Below are 25,557 nucleotides of genomic sequence, written 5' to 3'. Positions count from 1 at the left end.
AAACAATCCTAACCATGTTTGTTCAGAAGTAAATCTCTTTCAGTTCAGTGGGGCTTATTCCCTAATAAATGTGCTTAGTAATTTCATCTTTCATGACTTAAATCAAAGTATTACAGAGTAGGTGATATAACTGGCTAAGCAAAATCTGACAACTTTTACTTTTATCAGACACCCGGCCCCTGGCTTTCTTTGCAGTTAAACTGTCAGGCCCTATTTCCAGTCAAGTACTTTTATTATGCAAACTACAAGCAAACAGGCATTGCCTCAGGTTACAGACAGTATCCTCATGCATCCATTAGAGACAGGCTTTTCTAAGAGACTTTGCATGATTCAGGATTATAGACTTTAGATAGTCACCTGGATTAGGACTGCCACTGCCTACTACAGGCTTCCCTTCTCAACCCAAGTGGGCTGTTAAGTCCACCCTCAAGGTGGGTCTTTCCAGGGGGTTCACCTCCCTGGCTGCTAGTCTCTTGGAGATGTCTGACCCTTTGCTCTGTTATTCCTCCTCCTCATGTTTAGGAGCAGGCATTCCCATGGTTTCAGAGGCCCCAGCCTGGCTGTTATGCAAATGATTAAGCTGCACCTGGGCTTCATCCTCTCTGGCACTATTATTTTTACCAGCCTCTTGCAACCTTTGTAGCTTGAGAACACCTTCCACCACCACCTCCCTGTCTGACTCGTAAGGGCTAGATTTGATCCCTACAACCTTTCGTACTGCATGGTGAACATCACTATGCAGGGAGTGATGTTACACTTTCCCATACCACCACTGGAAAAAAGAGAAGTCACGGTTTGCTGTCGGTGTTTGGAAGCATCTTCACGTTTCTTCACATGTGTACCCTGTCAGCATGGTTGGGACCACCAGCCACACTGAAAAAAGGTAGCTGCCATATTTTGAGCACAGGCACAAAGCTGCCCAAGTTTAAAAAGCCAAGGCTGATAGACACCACATTTTTCATCTAGACTTATTTTACTAAAACCACATGTCTGAGAAACTTGTTCTTATGTTCCTTTTGTTAATATGAAGTCACTATAAGGTGACTTTTATATCTGCCAATTTCAAATACTGGGCATCCCTCCTAAATAAATACCACATATATCGGATCATACATATTAGGTGAACATTGCCACCTCAAAAGTGATCTGGAGAACTGAGCTGAAGGTAGCTTCAGTAACCACCATGAGAAGTGGTTTAATCATGTAAAATGTACCCTTCTTTTGAGTTATAAACCAAGCCCAGGATCCCCTATGCACATACTCGGCCACTTTTGCTTGCACACCAGGCTCTGCAGATTGTATTCAGAATGGTAAAATATTGTATGAGTTTCGGGGACACAACAGAGAGCAAAGAGTGTCTCCAATACAAAAATGTCTTTCTAGTCCACCCCTATGTGAAAAACCATGACCTTATAGTAGTTTCACAGCATTCCAAACATTTAGAATATTCCTTTTAAATTCTGCCTTCGAACAAAATATGTGTGAGAATCAAGCCGTTCTTAACTGGCAATAAGCCAGCTTCAGTGTATAGCATTTTTCTACATTCCATGTATTGAAAGCTTGATGACTTTCCCTTAAAAGTAACTTGGATTTCATTACAAGCAATTGTATACTGTTAAGTTCCCTCCAATATTACAAGTTGGTCATTGGAGGCTGATCACTCCGATTCGGTGAGGCTGTGATCCCATTCTGAGTTTTAGACAGAACTAGCCAGAACTCTAAAGGAACTATCCAATGTGCTTTATCCTATTTCCAAAAATTGTTTCAGCACCTTAGATAGCTCCTTTAGAGTTCTGGCTGGTTCTGACTAAAACCCAGAATGGAATCACAACCCCATTGAAATTGGAACCACCAGCCTCCATTGAAGTTGATTACTGCAGAGATTCTTCATTAGGCCATGAAACACCTCCCATGCTTTCCCTGGATGTTGTATTAGGCTTGGGCTATAAATACCATCCCACCCCACCCTGCTCCCTTCAAGTAAAAAGCTTACAGGTAAGGAGTAGGTTGGTCTAGAACCTTTCTTTCTTATGTAGTTTTTTTTTAATCTGATGAGAAATTTTTTAACATGGGGGGTATTCAAAAATGGCATTGCCTGTACGGTCCACTCTGTACCTCAGGATTCCACTACCACAACCCCTTCAATAATCAACCATGGAGTTGACTATTAACCCACCATTGACTATTGTGTTGTCCGAACACAGCCAATGTGTTACATTACATTTTTGAATTGGTGGTCTATTGATGAAGAGTAGACAAGCAAGTTGTTTAATGCTGAAGGAAGAACGTTTAACATATCTGTGGGCCCTGCCTTCTTCTACGGCATCTCCTAATCCTCTGGATTGATTTATGTGAGCATGAGGGGCTGCAGCTGAGAAAAAATTGACAACAAAACCAAAAAAAACCCAAACCCATGAGTGCATATTAGTGCTTTCCGCTTGTGGATGGGGATCTATCCAAGCTACCATGGCTAACTGGTGATGCAAGTCCCCATCTATTTATGCATCACAGGGTACAAATTGCCTTCAGAGATAATTTTATATGACTCCAGATCCCAACTGTGAAATGCCGCACATTCTACTGCTGACTGTTTTTTGTGGAAAGCAACTGGTATTGGCTTGGCTTTTCTGCTAGTTTTTACATAGTAATAAAGGGACTACTCTGATTTCCCAAGCATGCTGCTTGTGTTTTAGCTTCCAGAGAGTACCTATTTGCTGCTTGGCAAGCATTAGACACAATGAAAATAAGATTGCACTTGAAGGCAATTGCTCTGAAAATGATCTTGACAGATATAAATATCTCTCTGCCTGCAGCCCATGAGCACTGTATTTCAGAAGCTCTTAAATTACTCTTCCAGAAGTTCATACTTTATCTTAGTAAATAGTTCACAAAGGCATGATATGGTTCCATAAATTAAGAGTTGCCCAGGAGGTGGGTAAACATCTACAATATTGTTGACTATCTGCTCTCAAATAAGACTCTCCTACACTAGGGATGGTTCTGGAAAGTTGAATGTACAGAGGTAGTACTGAGTGAACCAGTCCTTTGAAAGTCTCTTGAATTTATCCCATCAAACAATCAGATGTACAAATTAAGAATGTAATTGATACTGATTACTTTATTAATGCCACATCACTTCTACAAATGAAACATATTTTTCCTTTTTGGTAATGTTTTTTTTTAAAATCCATAAGAAAAGTTGATACTGCACTCCTAAACACAAGAGAGTAAGCTCCACTGAACATATTGGACTTAGTATAGTTAGCATCCTTCAATTAAAAAAAATCATGAATGTGATTTTGTGCTCAAATTAAAACCTAACTATTAACAAACCTGCTTCTAAAATCTGCATGCCAATTTTCTAATATCCAAGCAGGTTGGATAAGAGTTGATTTTAGTAGACAGCTTGTGGCATTCAACTCTTGCTAGATTGGATGTTGGAGGGATGAATGGCATAAGGCAGACACTGATGCAGGTATATTCTGCACTGAAACATATCCTTAGCTGCTGGATTGGGTTGAGTGCTCAAAAGCAGATTTCTCTACCCAAGTTCCCTCCATATATTCTGTCTATTTTCATGCCCTTTTCGTGTATCTTTTCAGCCCAATTCTGTGTAACAGCTTTGTGTCTGAGAGTGATGGTCGCTGCTGCACTAGCTCTAGTTTTTGCAACTGTCACTGCTGTGCCACTCCTGAATTTATCCCTTCAAAACATCCTTTACAACATGAGCACAATAGCACAAGTCATGCAGTGGCACAACCTTTGTGCCTCGTCCTAAACTCTTCTTTGTCGATGTAGCAGCTTTGTAGATGCTCATTATATCAGTCTGCTTCTCCAAAATCACAGTTGTATTACCAATTCAACAGGAATTAAGTAGTAGCAGGAAACTCTCAAACAAGTGGTGTATGCCTAGATCCTGAAATAAATACAATATACTGCGTATTTTCCATATTGTTGTTCAGAGGTTCCTCTCTGCATTATGTATCTGCTTTGGGAATTGTTAAATTTTCTCTTGGTCATCTTCTAAATTCTCAACAAATATGATTCTCAACAAACATTGTTTTACAATACAAGGCCCAGGAAAAATGTAATATCCCTGTATCTGAAGAATTTATCTCTTGCTGTGCAGCAAAGTGGCTCAATTATTGTATACTATAAGAAATCACCTGGATGTCCTCTATATATAGAACAGGGGGGTGCAGTTCAGAGAACAAAATTCCTACTCCAAACCACTTGAATCAGAGCTTAACCTTTTCTTGTTAGTGGAATATTATATGTGATGGCATTCAATAACATCCTCAACCAAGGACATCAGTGACATATACTGTCTTTGAGGGACAGAGGTCAGCTCAAAGAAGGTCTCGCATAAAAATAATAACAGATGGTTTGGTGACATTTACCACCCAGGATCACTTATGGACATGAAAAGGCAGCAGTACTGCCAGAAGGGGCAGCTAAATGCTGCTTCCATCTACCCGCTGCTATGTGTAAAGCCATCCTTTCACCATTCAAATGCAAGAATTACTATACCAGAATACAAGACACACCAGTCAGACACCAATACCTGACTGAAGCAGGTCTCTTCACCCTGTTGCCTTGTTGAATAATTAGACTGCTCTGGAAGGCTGTTAGCATCTCTTCCTCCTCCTAGTTCACCAAAAAACTGCAAATTTGAAATGAAATCATTGGGACTAGCTTGCTTCTAGACTAAGACATTTTTTGTTAGTGTTGTGGTCTATGCCAAACAGATTAGCTAGTGGGATCCCTTAACATCTCAAAGAACTAAACTTTTTTGTTAACAGCTGAACAGTAACAGCTGTAACTGCTATATGGAATGTTATGTATGATCTCCATTACAATATTAAGGGATTTGAAAAGGTCAGTGCATTTTTCCTTTGCTTGATTTACATCAATTTCCCAAAGCAAATGACGTTTACCCAGCGAAATAAGCATATTCTAAAACCACTTTTGATAACGGACAATATATAAATGTTTTAAATAAAAATAAATATACTGTCTGAATTATTTTTATAGAAGGATTTTATACTTTACATATGAGTTATTTGGAATTTCAGTATATGCTGCTATGTAGATTAACTAAAAGTCATTGCATGACAGAACTATAAAATGCTTTTTTATTTTGTTATTAATAGTTTGGTAGGTTTTTTTCATTTTACAATACTCTTCCTCTGGTTTAGGTTTCACCATTTTTCATATTGCCCTGTATTTAAACACTAACGGTTTCATACAAAACCATTTAGCAAAAATTGGATAAATAGTTACATAGTAAAACATAAATAAAAATAAAATAAAAGTGCTGTTTTCTTAATGGTACTTTCCCCCAAAACATGGGCAAACACAGTGGGCTATTATGTTACTTAAAACAATGTATCTTGAACTCTGATATAGTAAATTGAGGATCTATCAGAGGAGTTCCTGTTCCAGTCAACATAGTGACTTGTCCTTGGTTCATCAACCTGAAAAGTATCAGACACTTAGCAATCCATGTGAAATGTAACAGTGGAATGAAAAGTCTACTTTTAAGGGGGTGGGGGATACTCTAACTCTCCTACCTATGCTAGTCAGGCAATCTGTTCAAAGCAGGGTTTAGGTACCAGTCAGCCGACTGATCAAATATTGAACATACATGAACATGGTTGATATGGCCCATTGAGCTCAGTACTGAGTAGCAGTGGGGCTCTAAGGTCTTTCCCAGCCCTGCTAATGTAGCTCCTTTGATGGAAAATTCCAGGGATTCACATAGGATTGTCTGTGCGTGAAGCATGTGCCCTACCACTGAGCTATGATTCCTCCCCAATTGACCACCTATTACTTGACCATGGTAAAATATTTTCAGATTTTCTATATAGCCAAGAATGGTAAGTGTAAGTGGCAGCCTTCTCCTGCATTTTGATATCTGATAGCAATGGTAGTGAAGAGTCTTCTACACATCAGCTTGACAGGAGTGAGATTCACCCCTGTTTTAAGAGTGGGCATTCCGAGCTCCACTGCAAGTGTCACTAAACAGGAACAAGGACTTTAGGATTCCTGAGCATCTAGGAAGCGAACACATATTGGCTGGGTTCGCACGATCATTGGTTCTTTCCCTGTCCCCGCGTGTACCAATCGCACAACCATGTTTTACATAATTACCCACAATATAGTGCAGGTTTCTGTATTGTCCGAATCCAGCATACAGGGCAGCAAAGGTTGCTTTGTACCCATCCCACAACCCCTACTGCAGGTTGTGGGTTGTAGGGTGAGGTACGAAGCCACCCCTGCCACGCACCGGGTTCGGACGACACAGCAACTTGTGCTGTGTCATGGCTAATTATGTCAAATGCAATTGCTTTGCCGACATGCACAGGTGCAGAGAAAGAGCCAAAGATGGGTTGTTTTGCCCCCATGATCATGCGAACCCAGCCATAAGGAAATCAGTGGCCAGCTAGCCATGCAATAATTGCTACACATGTAGTATAGTGCACACAGATGCTATGGATGCTTTGTGCTGGAAATGCCTACGTGTTGTGCTGCTCTACTCATAAGAGTATCATGGAGATGGCTAATGCAATGCTGCAGTATGCATTATTGTGTTGATCTCCCATAAGACACGTAGATGCAGCAGTCATCCCAGTGTGGAGCTTGAGCTTTAATCCCATTAGTCAGATAACTGCTTGCCATCTCAACCCAGGCCACTATTCAGACAGCACAATTTGAGTGTGAGAGGTAAAGGACAGCAGATCCCAAAGTCTGAAGAAGTATTTTCTTAACTATAAAATTACACTTTGCTTATCTTCAGTACCATGTTGCTGTTAGATGCTTTTAAAAAGACTTCATTCCTGTTAGACGGAAGGAAGGAATTCTACATGTGCTTAGATGCACTCTTGCTGCAGCTGCTGGAATGATTATACATAAAAGATTATATTGATTCCAAGTACTCAGAAGTCAGGACTATCACTGAAGCAATTGGGTTTGCTATGTTGAGGAAGTAGATGTTAAAGCTTCTGACAGAGACTGGGCTCTAGAATTTTCGAGAAGGCAGCAGTTTCTACAATTGCAGAAGTGATGCTCACATTGTCTATCAAGATGTGAACGGGGCTGTGTCAGCTAGCCTCATCCCTGGTACCATGCATGCTGGATTGCCCTGCTTTCTGACATCTACTCATTCAACACAAACATCTGCAGTGAGGTAGCTATTTGTGCAGATTTCCAAACAATCTGGAACCCGGAGTGACTGAGTGTGCAGATGTCGGACAGTGAGTCAAACGGGCATGTGTGGCTTCAAGGATGGGCATAGGCAGTGGGACTTCACTCAAGCGTTCATACAAGATTTGAGTGTCACTTCTAAAAAAGATTTCTGTATTTGCTACTATTGTAATTTTTGTTTCTTACAATATTTGACCAATATTTGAGCTACTTTGCTTGCTTTGACAAACCCCTATATTGAAATGTAATTCCCCCTAGAGTGTCTGGTAAGTTGGCACCATGCCAGGAAACCTGAAGAGCCAATTCTCAGCTTTTGATCTCCAGTTAAGATCTACACACTTCTCTCTCTCTCTCTCTCTCTCTCTCTCTTCTAATAGACCACCTGGTTTTAACCACTTGGCTTTTTGAGATGTAAGTTTGGAATTGTTGAGAAGATGGTTCCAACAATATAGTAATTTTCTGTACTGCTGACTAGACCACTGACATAAAAAAATGGTCTGGTATTGCACTACTAGACAAAACAATTATCAGTCTCTGCTAAGGGGCCAGGTTTTACTGAACTCAGATTCTCATAAGAGTTTCCTTTCACCCCCTGCCTTCCTAACATCATCTAATCAGGAAGCCAAAATGTTCTCTCTCAGACCAGACTCTCTGCAAGGCACTCTGCATATGTTCTGAACCCCAACCGATTACTCTAGGTAATATGTAACTAGCTAAGTTAGACTGACTTTATTGAATTCATTTGGAGTTCTCTGTTTGTGATTATTGCTTTCCCTTGTTCTTCCTTCTTCCCCCTCCACCCCTTCCCCCCCCTCAAACGCCTTTTTATATCTGGATATTTGATTGTATTTCTAAAAGGAGGGGGCATTTCTCAGTATAACCGTCTTTACAGGCAAATCTGCATGGCTGCAAAACTACCTCTTGTGTTTTTAGGATTTACACAAAGGTTTTTTGTTCAGTTCTGTGTTCCTGGCTTTGAGCAAAAAAATAAATAAATCCAAAGGATCTTTATTTTTATTTTTTTGCTAGAGCTGGGCTGAAGGGAGGGGTCTTTGGCAAGAGGGCTCAGAAACTCTCCAAAACTAGGGTGTGTGTGGAGGTCCAACCTGAGATGTGGCAGCCTATCATTATTTATTTATTTATTTTATTTGAGGAACCCTTGTGAAGAAGGGGTGCACCAGTAGGGAAAGTCTTTTCTCCCCCCCCAGGTCCATAACCTGCGCAGGCGGGAGAGGTTCGATATGGATCTGGGAGAGCGAAATTACTTGTTAATACATTAGGTTTGGACTACCTGTGAGACATCTTCCAAACATTTCTAGCGCATTGAAACTAGAAGGGAAATTTATAGCAAGGCTGCTTCTATGCAGGCCTCCATGCCTTCATGTCGTCAGCAACTATTGCGCCAGTCCCCTTTTTCTTACATCTGTGATTGCAGCCCTCATCACTAACTGTCAAGCAGCTACCATATGTTCCATGCTGCTAAATCAGCAGGTTACCTAGCAACCGCCTCATCAAACTTGAAGTGACACATACTTGAAATGACACATACCTTTGGACAATTTTGCAGCACTGAAGGAATGACATGCCCTATATGACTGATGGTCAGCAGAGGGATATAACAAGAACATAAAACATGAATTGTAATCGCAAGAAAGATTTTGTTAATTATGCAGTGACACTGAGGAGAAGGACATGGGAAAACAAACATCTATGCTTTGCAAGATACAATGATTACTCCATGTAACATGGGAAAGAAAATCAGGAATAAAATAGGCAGTCAGAATTGAACAAGTATGAGTTCAGTTCTTGCTTGGGCACTCAGCTAAGGGTCAGTGCTTGATTTGAGGAAAGAGGAATGTATACTCCAGCGTTTGGCCAATTAACTTGTGTGTGTGTTTGTGTAGATGATCTTAAGTTCATGTGAGAGTATATGCAGAGATTTATGCATTCCTAAGTCCTGTTTTCATACACTTTCCCAGTATTTACTGGGCATCTCCCCAGTTGATCTATAATGTCCCATTACAACAGCTTATAGAAAGTGAATGAATACATTGTAGTTCACTGATTCCCACACGTGCTCTTTGTCTGTTTCATGACCCTCTAGAGAGGGTTGCAATTTCGTTTATTGCACTACCTAACTATAAGAGTGTAGCAAACAGGCTGTTTCTATGGAGCAGTTGTGAATCAAATTAATACAACAGCTGTGCACTTAAAGGAATAACAGTAGCTTCTGATCATACTTGGAAACATAATCATATTATCCGTCAACTATTTTAAAAGTTTATTAAATCTTCATGTTGTTTATTATTTGGCCTATAGTATTTAGTCTACTCCTTTTTCTTGTGCACATTTGAGTTAACTAATATGGAAATGGAAAATTCCAGGATTGGTACAGATGATTGGATGCATTATAAGTTTTATCTTCCTCTTGAACTGTGATCTATTGGAAAATGTTGCATTAAATTGACCTATTTGGTATGGTAGATGTTATGGTATTTTTAGGGAAAGGATTTAAAGATATTAGAAAATTAGTGCTAATAATAGTAATCTCACTGTAAGGGCATCAGTCCTGACTGTGGTTGTCTAGGAACTTCTGCAAGAGTGGCCTTGATTTTCTGTTTCCGGAATGTAAAGCAACTTTGACACCTTCTAACTTCCTATTGTGATGGCAAGCAAGCACAATGGTTTTGACACTCTTCCATTCAGACCATTTGGTATCCATTCAGAAACATAACATTTCCTTTTGATGAGTGATTGGAGGTGGAAAATATAATACTCTTTGAGACTGTAGAAATATACTATAAACAAAGCTTTTATGGATAACTGGTTCTAGAAAGAATTTGATGTTGACAGTATTATTTCAGTCACACTTCAACAATAAGTATTTTCTAGCATGCGATTGATATCTCCTAAAAAGAAAAAAAGAAAAATCTAAATTTGTCAGATTTTCCAAATGTTTTCGAGGTTTTAATTTTAATGTGTTTTCTAATTGAAAACACATTAAACTTGTACTCAACTACAGAGTGGTGTTTCGGGGCATACAAACGTTATCTGTGTTAATTTGCAATAGTTAATAAATAAAGATTTTATATAGAACTGAGCTAATCCTGAGAGATTTTTTCCTAATGCTGTTTTCATTGGCCCCAGGTATCATTAGAAAATATAGAAGTTGACAGAGGATGACACAGCATAGCTGCCAGATGATAAAGAAATGGCAATCCAAAGATGCAACCATGTCTTCTGATAAAAAGTTTCATTGATAGAATGTAGAAAGACAGTGTTAAACATGGAAAGGCAGCGCTCCAAAAACATGAGCCTGGCTCTAATGGCTTTGCTTAACTTGCTGGTCATAAATAATCTAACAGAGTTATATAGGCAAAAAAGGAGGGATAATGGAATGTACTTACAAGTAGTTTTAATCTGATTATCACTAAATTAAGAAATTCATGGTAGCAATCTTGCAATTGATCCAGAATTCCCCAGCTATTTTATGCTTTACCTAATTATTTAAGGAAATAATTGAACAACTGCGGGGAGAAAATTATCTTGTTCAGGCAATTTTTATTTTGCAAGTCAGCACTAGCATTTGACAATTAAACATAAAAACAATGTAAACAAGCCTGGGTTCTAAAACCCTTTTTCTTAATATAAGAAAACAGTGATACTTGGCATTTACACAAAACAATTGCAAGTTCGGCTGCAATCCTATGCACACTAACCAGGAGTAAGTCTCATTCAACTCAATGGGACTTATGTCTGAGATGTAAAGGTTTGTTCATTAGAAACATAGTTTTTTTAAAAAAAAAAACCAAATGTTAGTATTTAATAACTTTAAGTTATTAAATACACTTTTAAATGCACATAGTACTGTTCAAACATATTTTAGCAGCTCATCTGAACATTTTACATGTGCAAATAGTCAGGTGGTTTAACAGGATATGGAGAAATGTGATCCTGAATACATCCTGAGAAAAGCAAATCCAAATGGGGGTGGTGGGGAAAGAAAACATTAGTCTACAATCTCAGTGAATAATAAAGGTTTGACTGGAAAGTTCAAACGGGCATTCATTTTACATTTTACATTAAATTTCACATTTTTTTGTGATTCTCTGATAGTGATGTGTACTGTAAATATTTGCAGTCTTCATTATAATGACTATAGTGACATATTAAATTAAAGTTTTAGAGCTGCAGCCCTTAATAAACTGACTAGGGAATTAGTCCCACTGAATGGAACTAATTTCCTGAACGGGGCTCTGCTTAGGTTCTCAGTCACGTGTTTTTTCCTTCCTGGAAACACTGATGACGCCTCATGTGCCAATGTTCAGTTTTCCCCCAGTGGTTTATTTAGGATGACACTTACCTGAAAGTAAAGCCTATTTAACTTGCTCATAGTCAGAATAAGCATGTATAGGACTGACCTGTCAGTGTAAATAAACTGTTCAGTACTGGAGAGCTTAGTCTTGTTTGTGTTAGGTGGTTTTTTTTCTGTTGTAAACTTTCTCACTTTGAGAAAACATTAATTCCCCCCCCCACACACACACACACCATGTAATATTATTTCACCAAAAAAAGAATATGACATGAATGTTTGTCAAGTATTGTCCCTCGAAATCCTACTATCAAAAAGAAAGGAGTTACTGTTATTCACCAATATATTCTTCAGCAGATGTGAAACTAGGGCAGGACCTCAAATGACTATGCAGGTAGCTGCAGGTGAAGGGAGCAATGGCAAACAGGCCAGTGTCAGCACCTGGGCTGGAATGGGCATACCAGGGCCCACCAGGTCTGATGCTGTTCACTCTTATGCTCCTTTCTTATTTTTTTTTTTAAAAACCATTTTATACTTGAGGCAGGACATCTTGGCATGTACATGGATACAGATGCTCATTCTATTGTTTTTACTTTTAAAATAGATTCTACTTTTTTTACAACAAAATGGTACTTATTCCCAAGTAAATGTATTTAGCAGCACCAGAAAACTCTATGTTATCCCTGTGGACATGATTTAAGTGAGTTTCAAGTGAAAAACTGCACGCGCTCAAAATATTTCTTTCCTTTTCTATCAGGATTAGCAAAGAGTTGCTTGTTTTCGCTAATATATCATAGCATATAGAAGCAGTAGTAAAGCATAGAAAGGTGATGGAGAGGGGGTTGAAGAGAAATGCCAACTGTGTCCTTAACTGAAGTAATATACACGGTCATCTAAAGAGGGCCCCCAGTAAATCCATTAAGTCCAGGTCTAAAATTACCTAGCTATACAACTGTTCTGTAGTACACAAACCTGTTATCCCTGAATACTGTCACTGAAATCCCATTAAAAACATTGGGTATGTAATTTTTCACGCATATATTTATGAAGTGACCTGTAATTTGTGAGCGGGATACATCTGTCCCTTTTCAACCATATCTACACACTGTGGGAAACCACTGTTGGCTTTGATTTCTCACAGCCTGTATTCAAGAATGGGCTTTTCTCTTGCATATTGCATAGTATGGCAGTGCATATTTGGGCTTCCTGGTTATTTTTAAATGCATAAAGCTACCCTTAACAGATTCGAGACTAAAGCCTGCAATCCTAAATACATTTAACAGGAAGCAAATTCTTTTGGATTTAATGTGTCCACGAACGTGACACCAGGTATGAAACACTGCATAACTCACAGACGCATGCCAGTGTATGCATGCGCACATGCACACAGACACACACACACACAGAGACAGAACATAGCATAGCATTCTGAAAATATAATGTGGGTAGGAATAAAGTAGCTACTGTTCACAAAAGCTACTTTGAGAGCTGTCTCTGAAAAGCAAGAGTATAACCTTTTAACATAAATCATCACTAAATTAGTTCTCTAGTTCAGGAAACAAACTTCCTTGTGCTAGATTTTTCACATGGTTGCATTTCTATTCACTTGTCAACAAAGTTGTTTGCAAAAAGTAGCTGAATAAAATGACCAGTAATCTATACAATCTACCCAACTGCAAAAAGAATACCACCAAATCAGCATATTTGTGTTGTATACCATCAACATACATGTAGGAGAGTTGTTGTTTTTTACCTTCATTAGCCACTGAGTGTTGTTTTCCAGGATGTTTTCGAGCAGCTGAAGCCTTTGTACAGAATCATCATAATCTAAAGGTGCATCCCTCTGCACTGCATTAGACACATAGGAGGTAGAAGAAGATCGGCAGTTCTCCATCTCAGGCAAAAGAAAAGTATAGCTACACAATCCATGCTGGACTTGGTACTGTTTCTTGCCTAGAGTCTCTATGCTTTTCCGAAAGGAGTTGTATCCTGAAATGAGGACAAGATTGCAGCTCAAAATAAAATAAACAGGCAGCCACATTTTTTCTTTCATATATCAGCAGACAGAACGTTGTTAAAAGAGCTCAACTTAGCTAGGTAGCCACTTCCAACAGTCGGTGCCCCACTGGCATGTGTAAATGTGGGGAATGAATCGCAATTCCTTGTGTCCCAAGTGTGATTAAAAAGTTCCAAACTGTCACATGCAGGTCTCTCTCAGCTGCTGCTAGATCTGTCTTCCATTTTCAGATGTCATGTTTTTCTTTTTTGAAAGCACATGTAATATACTCTGCTATCCAAATTATCACTGCCTTTTCTTCAGATATCTTGAAAAGAAGACTCAAACATGTGCTGCTAAAATCACTTCTCCCTCTTCATATATCCGTTATCTTCCTGGCGAGGGTCTTGTTGTGTGAGGCAGCGTGACTGTTCAGAGCATGCTGTTTTATTCATTTAGTGTGCTGCAGGAAACCCCTCAGGGAGGGAAAAGAGATCAGCTGCAGCAGCACTGTGAATTCCCCCAGCACCTCCCCAGTTAAGGGTCTCTGAAAATCTTCTATGATGTGCATGTAGTTTTTATTTAAAATGAGGATATAACATGTATTTTTAATACTTTAAAAGTACAGTGACACACATTCCTTTGCTTCCTGTTGGAGAGATGGGAAAAGTCCCTTTGAGTTGACTCATCCATCAACTTAGCATTTGGCATATTTATTTATTTGCTTAGCATTTTTTGCCCATTTATTTATTTATATATATAAACAATTTTATCTGGCCCTTCTGGTGCTTTTATCTGGCCCTTCAGGGCAGCTAACAACAATTATAACCAATCGTAAAATACAATAAGATTCCAAAGAAGAAAACTTGCCCATCCAATAGAACAAATGCTGGATTAAACAAGGTGATTTTTGCTACACGGCGAACTGCAGTTAAAATGAGTGTCAATTTGGAGCTTTTCTATACAAGGCTTTTATTGTATGCTCGTGATTCCTCACTCACTGTAGTTTGTGGATCCTTTGCCAATGTCATCCTCCAGATCATCTCCCGTGCTGTGCAACCATTTCTGCAGCTTTTTCCTAACGAGGAAAGTCTGATATTTTTCTCAATGGTCTTGTAGAAGCCTCGTGTATTTCCACAATTCTGTTATACCACAGCGCCACCTAGTGATTATGTAATGGAGCATATAGAAAGGTAGCGAGTGCAACCCCACCCACCCCCCAAAAAACATGTGTAAAGGAGATGATCTTAATCCCACAAAGAATCCAGAAGCAGAAGTCTCAGTAAAAGGTGTGGATTAAAAGCCTCATGCAGAAAAGCCCATAGCCTCAGAAGGCAAAGAATTCCACAATTTTGGTTTGGCCACAGAGAAGGCCCTTTTTCTTGTCCCCATTAACTCCAGCCGGTTTGGGACATAAAGAAGGGCCTGTCCATCAGCTCTTAAGGTGCAGGCAGGCTAATATGGGAGGAAGTGGCCCCTAAGGTATCCTGGTTCAAAGAAATAAAGGTTATCGCCAATACTTTGAAACAAATTCGTAGTAACCCATGTAGCCCTTATAGGACAGGAGTGACATGATCCTGTAAGGCAGCACCAACCAGCATTTTTGTTGCTACATTCTGGATCGATTGCAGTTTCTGAAGACACTTTAAATTTAGCCCCATGTAAAGCACTAACTCAGTCTAGATGTAACTAACGCATATGTCACCATGGACAGGTCTGACCTTGTCAGGAATGGATGTAGTTGGTGCACCAGCCTAAGCTGGTCAAAGACACTCCTGGCTACGGTCATCGGCTGAGCATCCAAGTGAAAAACCAAATCCAGAAGCACTCCCAAACTGCGACCCTGATTTTCAAGAAGAGTACTATCCCATCTAAAACAGGTTGACTTCCTATACCCGACTCCATCTGTCTCCTGACCAGGATTAGAGATATGAAGGCCAAGAAAAGAAGCTGAAAAACATGGTGGCAAAACTGTACTTTCCAAAAACTGTTTTTGTTCTTTTCCAAAAAATTGAACAGCTTTCAATTATGATTTTTCTTCTTCTAATGAATAAAATACCTAAGGCAAGATGTTTATAAATTGTTACCTAGTCTTTACTCCCCACACCAAATTATTTCTAAAAATTATGTAATAAAAAGACAAAATTTCTGGAAATATATATTTTAATCTCTCTGTAAGATTCCTAGCATAGTTATTTCTTCCTTGCCTTACTAGAATTATTGATCAAATGTATATTTTACTGATAATTAGGGATGCTCCAAATCATGCTCATTTTCACAACATGTGAGGAGAGTAATCATATCATAATATAGAAGAAAATGTGCATTCCTGACACTTTGGGTTTTATTCTATATAGTCCTGTGTTTCTGGGCTTGTTCTGGTTAGATGCTGTAGCAATCAATTTATGTAATTCTAATCTAAAACCCACATGTGAAAAACACTGTCACCAGATGCAAAGGAACAGCATGTATGTTATCCCACGTGTGTACTTTTTAAAAATTAACTTTGAGGCTTGGGTCTATAGAACTGACTGCTACTGTTTTTAATAAAGTTCTCAATCAGACCTCATCACTAGAGAATACTGCCTCAGTTCTAAAACCTTTTAACTGTTGCCACTAGAATAAACATTGTCTAACTAAAAGAACCTTAGTAGCCTGGATCCTATGGCATAAATATTAGGCACAACCTTTGAAAAGGAACAAAAAATAAGATATTAATTAACAGAAATTATTTACAAACGTGAATAAAATGTCACTCTTCAAATAATTGTTGAGATTGCTTAAAGGTTCTTAATTAACTATGGTGGCTTACCATTCCTAAACTAAGACTTTCCCAGCTAAATAAAATCTCAATAGTTTTTCTTTCAGCATAGATTTCCCCAAGTCCACTCCACAAATGGGAACAGGTTTAGGAATTTCCCTAAACTTCCTAACAAACAGAATAGATGTTGTACACCAAGCTTCCTCTGCCTTCAGTTCTTCCTACTTCTTCTGGCTTCTAGGATGATTCAGATGTTTCAGAGATTACTTTCTGAAGCCCCCTCTGGTCAGACACAATATTGAAACCTAAAATATATTATATATATAACTTGATTTGCTCATAAAATTATCATGTTTAGTATATTAAATTTAAAATATAGTTTATTCAGACAATAATTGCAAATTTATTAACTGAGATTACTGTTAAGTTTTTAATTTTAAGGTTAATTTTTATGACGAAATTTAGTTATACATAATATAATTTATGTTCATAAGCGTCCCTCCCCAAACTGGTGCCTTCCACATATATTTTGGACTACAACACCTGTTCCTGAGTGTTCTCTCCCTACTGATGGAGCCAGGTTTTCCAAGGAGCTCAGGGCAATGAAGCATGATGAAGAAAAACTGAGAACAAATCCAACCAGACACAGGCTAGAGAGCCTTATGCTGTGACTATGATGGCAGCAAAGAAATTCTATTATTCTGCCACCTTTACACCTGCACAGTCCTCCAGTGTGGCTATCCCGAATTGCAAAACGGTCTGTTTCATGAAGGACTGGCGAAACTTGAAAGACACTTGACTGCTGTGACATTTGTGCTTGACATTTTATGGATAAAATTCCTATCAGCTCTGACTTGAATTCCAAGTCAGATGCAGGATCAAATGCTCTCTTCTTTTACTGACCTGCATTCAAGACCTCCCCTTTTAACCCCCCTCCCCTGGAGGGTTGACACTAAAAACCTGCAGGGCCTCAGTAGACTGGAAGGAAGGGAGAACAGACAGTCTGCCCACCTTCTTTGTTCCTCCCTCTGTCCACTACCTTTCTGGTCATCCTCTGCCCACCAATGATCTCTCTCTGAAGCATATTCCTTACCACGGCCCCATCAACAAAACAGAGTACAAGAAAAAGCAAAAGTGACAGCTCCCCCCACCCCAAATAAATCCAGCCACAGATCAATATCCAGCCTCACCGTCACAATTCCTTAAGAAATGACATATCATTCTCTTATCCCATCTTCCCCTCCCCGAAGCCTCAGCAGATAAAGGGAAAACACAGCCCAGCATTCAGCCTCACTCTTTATCTCCAGTCCCACCGCCCCTGCGCTCTCACAGGAGCCTACAGAAGTGTGTTATCTCTGAACTGGCCATTGGCTCTTCCCTCCTTCGTCACCTAAATGGGAGATGGGGTGGGAAAGGAAGGGAACCCATGTGTTTCCCACACTCCCAGTTACAACCCAGATGTCTGTAAGGTCCTGTCCATGTTGAAATTGAAACCACATCTTTCAAATTTCCCACATTTTTAGGAGCCAGCTATGGTTCTCTATTCTTGTCCCCCTAATTCTTCTTTTTTTCCCTTTTGCACTAAAAGGAAAAGTAAACATTAAAATCTAGTACATAGGCATAAAAAATCAACCTAGCTGTTGTTATGGATAATTCTCTCTCTCGTTTTAATACTAAAAAAAAAAAAGGTAATGCCAAAAACTATGATTTGCAAATAATGTAGTTATTTGATCTGAAGTCAATGAACTGGCAAGAATGTATTCTTTTAAATGTACTTGCTGAGTTTCACCCTCTGAAACTTGCCCCTGTAAAAGTGTTAATGCTACATGCAGGTTAGACGCTCTAACTGTTAGAAGGCTTTCTCTTCTTATCCCAAGCTTATTACTAGGAGTTGCAATAAAAGTTTTAAAAGTGATGGGGATGAATGGCAGGATTAACTTTTACTTTTTCTTAAAAGTCTTTTCTATCAGTGCACAAGTTGTCTTCCCCCACCCCCCCAAGGGACTTTTTTAGCTGCTGCGATAATGGAAGTGGGAAGGGGAGAAGAAACTAGGAGTGTAATTTTTGTGTGTGCATGGATATGAGTGTGGGCTTCGTATAAATAAGGAATAGAACTTTCTATTCCTTATTTATACGAAGCCCACTCTGCTAAACATGTGATTTAATACATCCTACTCCTGAATTCTATATATTTAGAGGGATTCGAAATTGCATTTCAGCGGTACGGGAAAGACACTCTTTATACATATTACCAGAGGTGCTTTAGTTCCCATATTCCAGGACTCCCCCATGGTATTAAAAACAGGCTCCTGGAAATTTTTAAAGATGAAGGAGGGGAAGAATAAGCAAATGCAACTTACTGAAACAAGAAGGGAAAAGGGGAGAACTGATTTTTATAGAGAATTTCTAGAGTGGGGATGGCTGGATTTTTGTGTGCGATATCTGCGGTTTCTGGTTAAAGTTTGCTGGCTGGAATTCGAGCTTATTTCTAAAGAGAGTGGTTCTGGACATATGCCAGTACTCCATTGGCATGGTTAAAGAAAGGCACACCGGCATGACCCAAATATTCTGAGCTGTGCCCCAGATCTTTTGAATTGCCCCAAGCCTACCTTTCACCTTTGAATTCACCATTGACTAGGAAAACTTAGGATTTATCACTTTAGCAAACCAGTAGAGATGTAGTAGCATGAAGCCGGAAGCCATTGCTTTTTCCCCCCCTCTCCGTACCATTCTGTTCTTCCTTTCTTCTTATATGTCTATCTTAAGTGAAACGTCAATATAGAAGCACGACGAGCTGAATTGGCTAGTATGGAGAGATATATGGGCTGTAGATTGGAGACCACCAGATTATGGTGACACAACCCCATCTCTATAATTTTTATATAACTTGTATACTTACGGTTCGTTTTGTCTGACCAAGCTAGGCATTGCCTGTGGAATGGGCAAAACACGTCTGGGGCAGTTTGGGTGGTTATGCTTTTCCTTATTCATTGCCTGTTCAGTTCCGTTTTGGCCGACTGTTAGGTTTGTGCAGTATTCTCGGCCTTGATGCTGCCCATTCGAGGCTTTTTTCCTACTCTCTGGAACCATTTTTTCACACTAACAGGGTGGTTAGCCCTCACTAGTGCTGGTTGGCTAGGGTCCACGGGTGTGCCGTGCCTGTGTGATCCCTTGCAGGATTACCCCGTGTGGTGGTGTTGTTATTATTGGCTGCTATCTGCTTCTTGCATGCCCTCTGCTGGGAGGTTGCTTGCAATGAACGTTGGAAAAGGAAGGGGAAAGGGCAGTAAAAGTTTATTTTTATTTATTTATTTATTTATTTATTACATTTTTATACTGCCCAATAGCCGAAGCTCTCTGGGCGGTTCACAAAAATTAAAACCACAGTAAAACATCCAACAGGTTAAAACACAATTACGAAATACAATATAAAAAGCGCAACCAGGATAAAACCACACAGCAAAGTTGATATAAGATTAAAATACAGAGTTAAAACAGTAAAATTTAAATTTAAGTTAAAATTAAGTGTTAAAATACTGAGTGAATAAAAAGGTCTTCAGCTGGTGATGAAAGCAGTACAGTGTAGGCGCCAGGTGGACCTCTCTGGGGAGCTCGTTCCACAACCGGGGTGCCACAGCGGAGAAAGCCCTCCTCCTAGTAGCCACCTGCCTCACTTCCTTTGTTCCCTGTGAAATCCTGGTAGTTTATTTTACTGTCCCAAACTGGAACTTTTGGCTCCTGTAGAAGCTCACTGGCTTCAGCACAGCAAAGGATGTAATTAGCCCTGCCACCTTTAAATTCTTCCATATAGCTTCAGGCAGCAGATTATACTAAAAGGAGGGTTAAGACTATGTGTCATCATATTCCAGGAAGTGCTGGGGAGGCTGCATGCAGAGTGCTGCCAGCAGGAATGGGGCTTTTAAATAAGTTTTATATTAAAAAAAAAAGGCAAGGAAAGCCCTTAGCCACCACACCTCATTAAGTTAAGTACAACCCCTCCCACATGCATTCTTCTTTTCCTCTTCTTCCCTTCTGAACTTTCTATTCTTATACCATCCAGAGCAAGTCTTGGGGATTTCTCACTAATGGAGAGGGATGGGTGAGAGTGGTTCTAAACTGTATTTGACTTGATACAAATCAACATGATGATTTTCTCCTTTCCCTGCTCACTAAGCTCTTCAAGAAAAGTGGATTCACACAGCTGAAGAGGAAGGAATCTGGAGCTATTTTGTTGGTCAGCTGCTGTTCTTCAGCAGTGGAATGACAAGCTTTAATAAAAGCAGGAGTTCCCTGCTATAGCAAATGCCACAGTGGGCAGGTGGCCAGTGGGCACTCTGGAGCATCCAGTGTAATGCTGCCTGACTGGAGCGAGGCAGCAGCAGGCGGCCCTCTTGGTTGGGTGGGGGGCATGCAATTTGCCGCTCCTCCCACTCCCCCAACTGGGCCAGCCCTGGGTTACAGCTGAAGTTCCTATTGCAAGGGGTTGCAGCCTGATCCTCTGCATGTTTACTCAGAAATAAGTCCTGAGTTGGTATTGCGGGCTTAGATAAACTGCCACCCCATTCCACTCCGCTGACGTGGCCACCCTTTCAGCCCACTTTACTAGGACTCAGAGAGTGGCAGTGGGGCAGCAAAGGCTCCAACCCATGTTACTATAAGGGGAAAAAGTTGAGGCTAAATAAACTTGATCACGTTTAATGATGTTATTGGAAACATTGACATACATTTCTCTATATCTATATCTATTGTCCATATCTAGTAAAATTTCCTGGAGTCAATCAGAAGCAGTGTTAGAGCAGACAAAACATTTCTTTTGGGCAGAAAAGGAACTCATAAATAATTTTATAAACAAAATGAATTATTTAAATAAATAAAGATTTTAATAAGCGAGTTGCAGGCCCAGGCTCTCATCTAGAACAGAAAGTGTCCACTTGTTCAGTTAAACTAGGCAGGGCCAATTCTATCATTAAGCAGGGCACAGCTCTGCCACAGGAAGCTAATTTTCAGTATCTTGAAAGGGCAGCATATTATTTAATTTATTATTGTACTTTTACTGTCAGGGAGGAGAAGGAGCACTTGAGGGATTTCCTTCCTTTCGGGCCAAAATAACTTGACCAATCTTAGATACTATAAACCTTAAATAGGGATTTCACTATAGAGAGAATGTGTCTGTGGGAACTCATGAAGAAAAGCTGCCAGTTGCATAATACAATTCCCATCTCTTGCTTTCAAAAGATAGTCAGTTAACATTACACCAGTCCCACCACATGCAGAAGGAGGTTTATATACTTTCTGATTCATGTTTTTCCATTATAGATAATTCATAATTTTGCAATGAAAAAGGCCATAAAATAAGGCTTTAAAGTGAATAAATCTATTTATAAAATGTTTGCTGCAGTGTTTGTCCATTAGAACAACAACATTTTTTAAAAAAACAAACCAAAACCCACTGACAGAATAACACCTTTAGTAGGACAAACCAAAACATTACAGAATAGTCAGCAAGCTTTGCTAGAGTATTCACCAGGCTCTACATGACGTTAAACAAAAATAGCAAAAGACGGGGAGTGGAGTTGTTCTGTGGTATGGCAGAAAAGCCCCAGCATGGGCCATGGCATAATTTCAGAATAAAACAGAAGTGTTTCTTTCATGACTCCTGCATAGGGTGGGATTGTGGTATATGTATGGGAGGGGCCCTGCAGGGTTAAAAGTTGTGCTGGACCCTGTGTAGATCCATCTGCTTGCATGAACTTTGGGTTCTTGATTTTTGCTTGCAGCATACTTAGATGTGGAGTTCATTGACTCATCTTTGCCCATCACTCTGAAATGATACTACTTAAACAAGGCAGGAGAAAGACCATAGCTCAGTGGAAAAGCACATGCTTTGCTTGAAGAAGGTCCCAGGTTCAAACCCCAAACTGGGTTTAGACAACATGTTTAACCCCACAATGGGTTAAATAAACCATGGTGATTTATTTAACCCATGATGGTTTAGTGTGTCATCTGTGAGCTATGTATTCTGTACTGGAGGAGTGGTTGTTTGACCACATTGCAGAATGATAATTCTAGCCTCTTCAGGAATCCTAAGAATTCTTCTCACAAAAAGAAGTATAGAGGTCTACTAGCATAGTCCGTCTTGTTTTTCTTGGTCAAATATGTTGACTTTTGTGGTGAAGGTTAGGGTTTGTGAATGTGTCAGGCCAATCACAAATTAGCTTTTTGCTCTTGGTGTCCTTTCTCATTGATGTCACTGTTAAATGCCTAAGGGAGGGGAAATGGTTGGAGTCTCCCATACTATCCCACTAGTTCTACCACAGGACGCTGAAGTGAGGCCAAAAAAGAGATTCTTGGCTACAGTCTCCATGTTCTAGAATGTCCTCCCTCCCTCCCTTGCATTACTATTTGAGATCTTTCTGAGGTCTCATATGAGTCAAACTTTCAAACTCTTGATAAACCCACATAGTCATCCTCATATTACATTGGCATAATTCTGGTTCCTGTACATGCCAGAGCAATCACACAAGCTTTAACCCTTGCCCAAGTTACTCTGCTTAACATTCAACCTAAAGAAAAATGCTGGAGAATTTGAAAGCTTGCTCACTATTTTATGGCAGTATAGAGGCGTTGATCCTAATTAAGGTATACCTGTTTGCGATTTTTGGATATATATTTTTCTAAGGGATCGAATTAGGATATGTCTAACTGCATCTTTTGTGGATGCTTCCCCCCCCACACACACACACAGAAATTATTGTATTAATTCACTACATTTTATTTTTATATAAGAAGTTATATTCTTCTTATTTGATGTGGTCTTTGGCATCATGGTGCACAATTTTTTGCAGTAATTGACATTTATATAGCTCGACTGAAGTGAAAAACTATGAAGTGCTTAAATGTCTAACGCTTTATTTGACATTTCAGGCATATCTTGTCTAGGAATGCTCATAGAATAAATTTGTATTATTCAACCAGGAATGCAGGTGTCGCTTGACATGCAGAACATTGGTTTTACATCTTTATGAAGCAAATCAACATGGGTACTCCTTTGCAGTACATGGGGTAGTTGTCACTACATGGGGGGGTATTTTCCCATGGGTTCTGCAAAACCTTTAAGTAGCATCAGTTAGAGCACATTACTTCTTTCAGTCACTAGTGCCATTTTAAAAGTGTTTTCTCTTATCGTAAATGACTTGGAGGCCTATTGTCAGGCAGAAAGGTGGGATCTAAATATTTTAACTATTTATTTCTTTAAACTGTTCGCCCTTTGTGTGGCCATTTGTGAAACACCAAAAAGGACACATATCATCAAAAAGGAGGACAAAAGAAGATGCCAATTTGCATAAAATTTGCATATAATATTTTTTGTATATAGATGCAAGTTTAGGAATTATTAAAATCTAAATAGGAAAACAGTACATCCCACCATAATTAGAAGACTGTGAATAGGTGATCTGTGTGGCTTGCTCAGTCTGCTCTTGGTGGACAACTTTAAGGCCCAGCTCTTCTTTCTGATGATTCTTTGTCTTTAAACTGGATTTGGAGAGGACAGCTGTTCAAATAGAGGATGCCTTCAAAATAGAGGTCAGCCCTCTGGCAGCCTTTCAAACAGAGGGCTGTCCTCTTTAAAAGAGGACACATGGCCACCCTACGTGCTGTAAGCTTCCTCTGAGTCCATGAGATAAAGTGGTGTATAAATCTAAGGAAATAAATCAGATTTGCCCATTTTTGTATATTGGGCCTTCCCAGCCCTGCAGCTGTCTCTCCTCCTGCCTCATAGACTCTCACAGGCGGCAAAACAAAGTCAAAGACAAGGAGTTTGGGTACTTTGCTCATGTTAATCCCATCTTCTTTTTAGTTTTTCATTTTATCTGTCTTGTTATCTTCATGTTCAGCATATTCTTCAAACGGAACAGTTGTTTTTGTACTGTGATTTCCTGCTTGTTTTTGATTGATTATACACTTTTAGACATAAAACAGCAAATATTCGCTCAGTATATTTAAAGTACAAATTAGAGCTTCCCCTTTAAATAAAAAAAAAAGCATTCACTTAGTGTAACTCACCTTATAAAAGGAGCAAAAGATACAGTTTGCCAGATGTGCTTCAGGAAATTTTCTTTCCTGGGAAAATAATGATTTCCCTTCCTCAGGCAGTTCTTTTTTTATAAATAAATAAATAAATTCACATAGTATATTACTTAGCTCCTTTAAAAGAGATGCCTGGATCCCACTGGCATTATCTTTTTACTTCCAGCTGCATAGCCTCTGTTTGATGGGCAGATAGAGAGGCACTTTTGTGAGATCTTTGGCTCCAAGGGCTGGGGGAGACACTGGAAGCAAAATATTGGAATTATTATAAAACTATGTAGACTGACTTACATGGAGATCCTCAACAAACTTCCTTGCAAGTTATTTCTGTTGATTTCAGCTGAACTTTTAATTCTGTTAGAATGTAGGTTGCAGAACTGCTCCTACTTAAATCCGCTGACTGAAGGATGTAAAGCATTATATAAAAAAATAAAGAACTGTGCGGTATTGTCGCCAGGACACCAAACCATCGGATATATATTTATGAATGGATTCCTTTCCCCTTTTTCCTTGCTCCAAGAGAAACATTCATTGGGCTCCTGGAAAGAAATGTGCAAAGATACACAAAAATTGCATATGTCCCCTCTGCTCTGGTACTGTTCATTCCATCTGAATCTATATATATGTATTTAAAAGAGCTTAATTTTTGGATAGGTATTGGAGGACAAAAAAAATGAGATAAGCCTATTCAGGCATCCCAGCATGGGGCTAGCTTACTAGATGCTCTACGGGGCACTGTTGAGCTACACCACTATGTAGGGATGTGTTACACCTTGCCTTTCCCAACTCCCTATGGCCTTTTCCAAACCCTGGCAACCCCACCTTCTCCTGCTTGATGTCATACCTTTCCTCCTTGCTTACCAGGTGATGGTAGACTATTTTTCTTTCTTTTCCCTTTCTTTATTGGATGGCTGAGCATGCTGCACAGCAAAGGGCTGTCTTGCAGCCACCCACCATTTTTTTTTCTTTCTTTGCAATGCCTCTGAATCCTTTGGGGGAACACAAGAATTAGAAGGGAAGGAAAAGTCACAATACAACTAATAAAGTCAATCTAACTTAGCTAGTTACATATTACCTATAATTACATGGAACCTATATTAGAACCTGGGATTTCAGAGCATATGCAGAGTTCAAGATCTGAGAGATTGCATCTTGGCCTCCTCTTTAGATGGTGTTTGGGAGGCAGGAAGTAAG

General features: G+C 39.4%; 2 protein-coding genes across 2 annotated transcripts in view; one reads left to right on the top strand and one right to left on the bottom strand.

Moving 5' to 3' along the window:
- ANGPT2 (angiopoietin 2) overlaps positions 1-13,931 on the bottom strand; it is a 52,244-nt gene extending 38,313 nt beyond the window's left edge. Inside the window, exon 1 of the mRNA XM_063125068.1 lies at positions 13,272-13,931. Within this exon, the coding sequence (XP_062981138.1) occupies positions 13,272-13,571 (300 nt within the window). The 5' untranslated portion in view covers positions 13,572-13,931. The remainder of the gene's footprint in view (positions 1-13,271) is intronic.
- Positions 1-25,557, top strand: part of MCPH1 (microcephalin 1) — a 116,719-nt gene that overhangs the window by 66,452 nt on the left and 24,710 nt on the right. The window lies entirely within an intron of this gene.

The sequence above is a fragment of the Elgaria multicarinata genome, chromosome 4 (genome assembly GCF_023053635.1).
Source record: "Elgaria multicarinata webbii isolate HBS135686 ecotype San Diego chromosome 4, rElgMul1.1.pri, whole genome shotgun sequence".
Classification (NCBI taxonomy): Eukaryota; Metazoa; Chordata; class Lepidosauria; order Squamata; family Anguidae; genus Elgaria; species Elgaria multicarinata.
The sequence above is the reverse complement of the archived record's forward strand: the minus strand, read 5'-3'. Positions and strand labels throughout refer to the sequence as shown.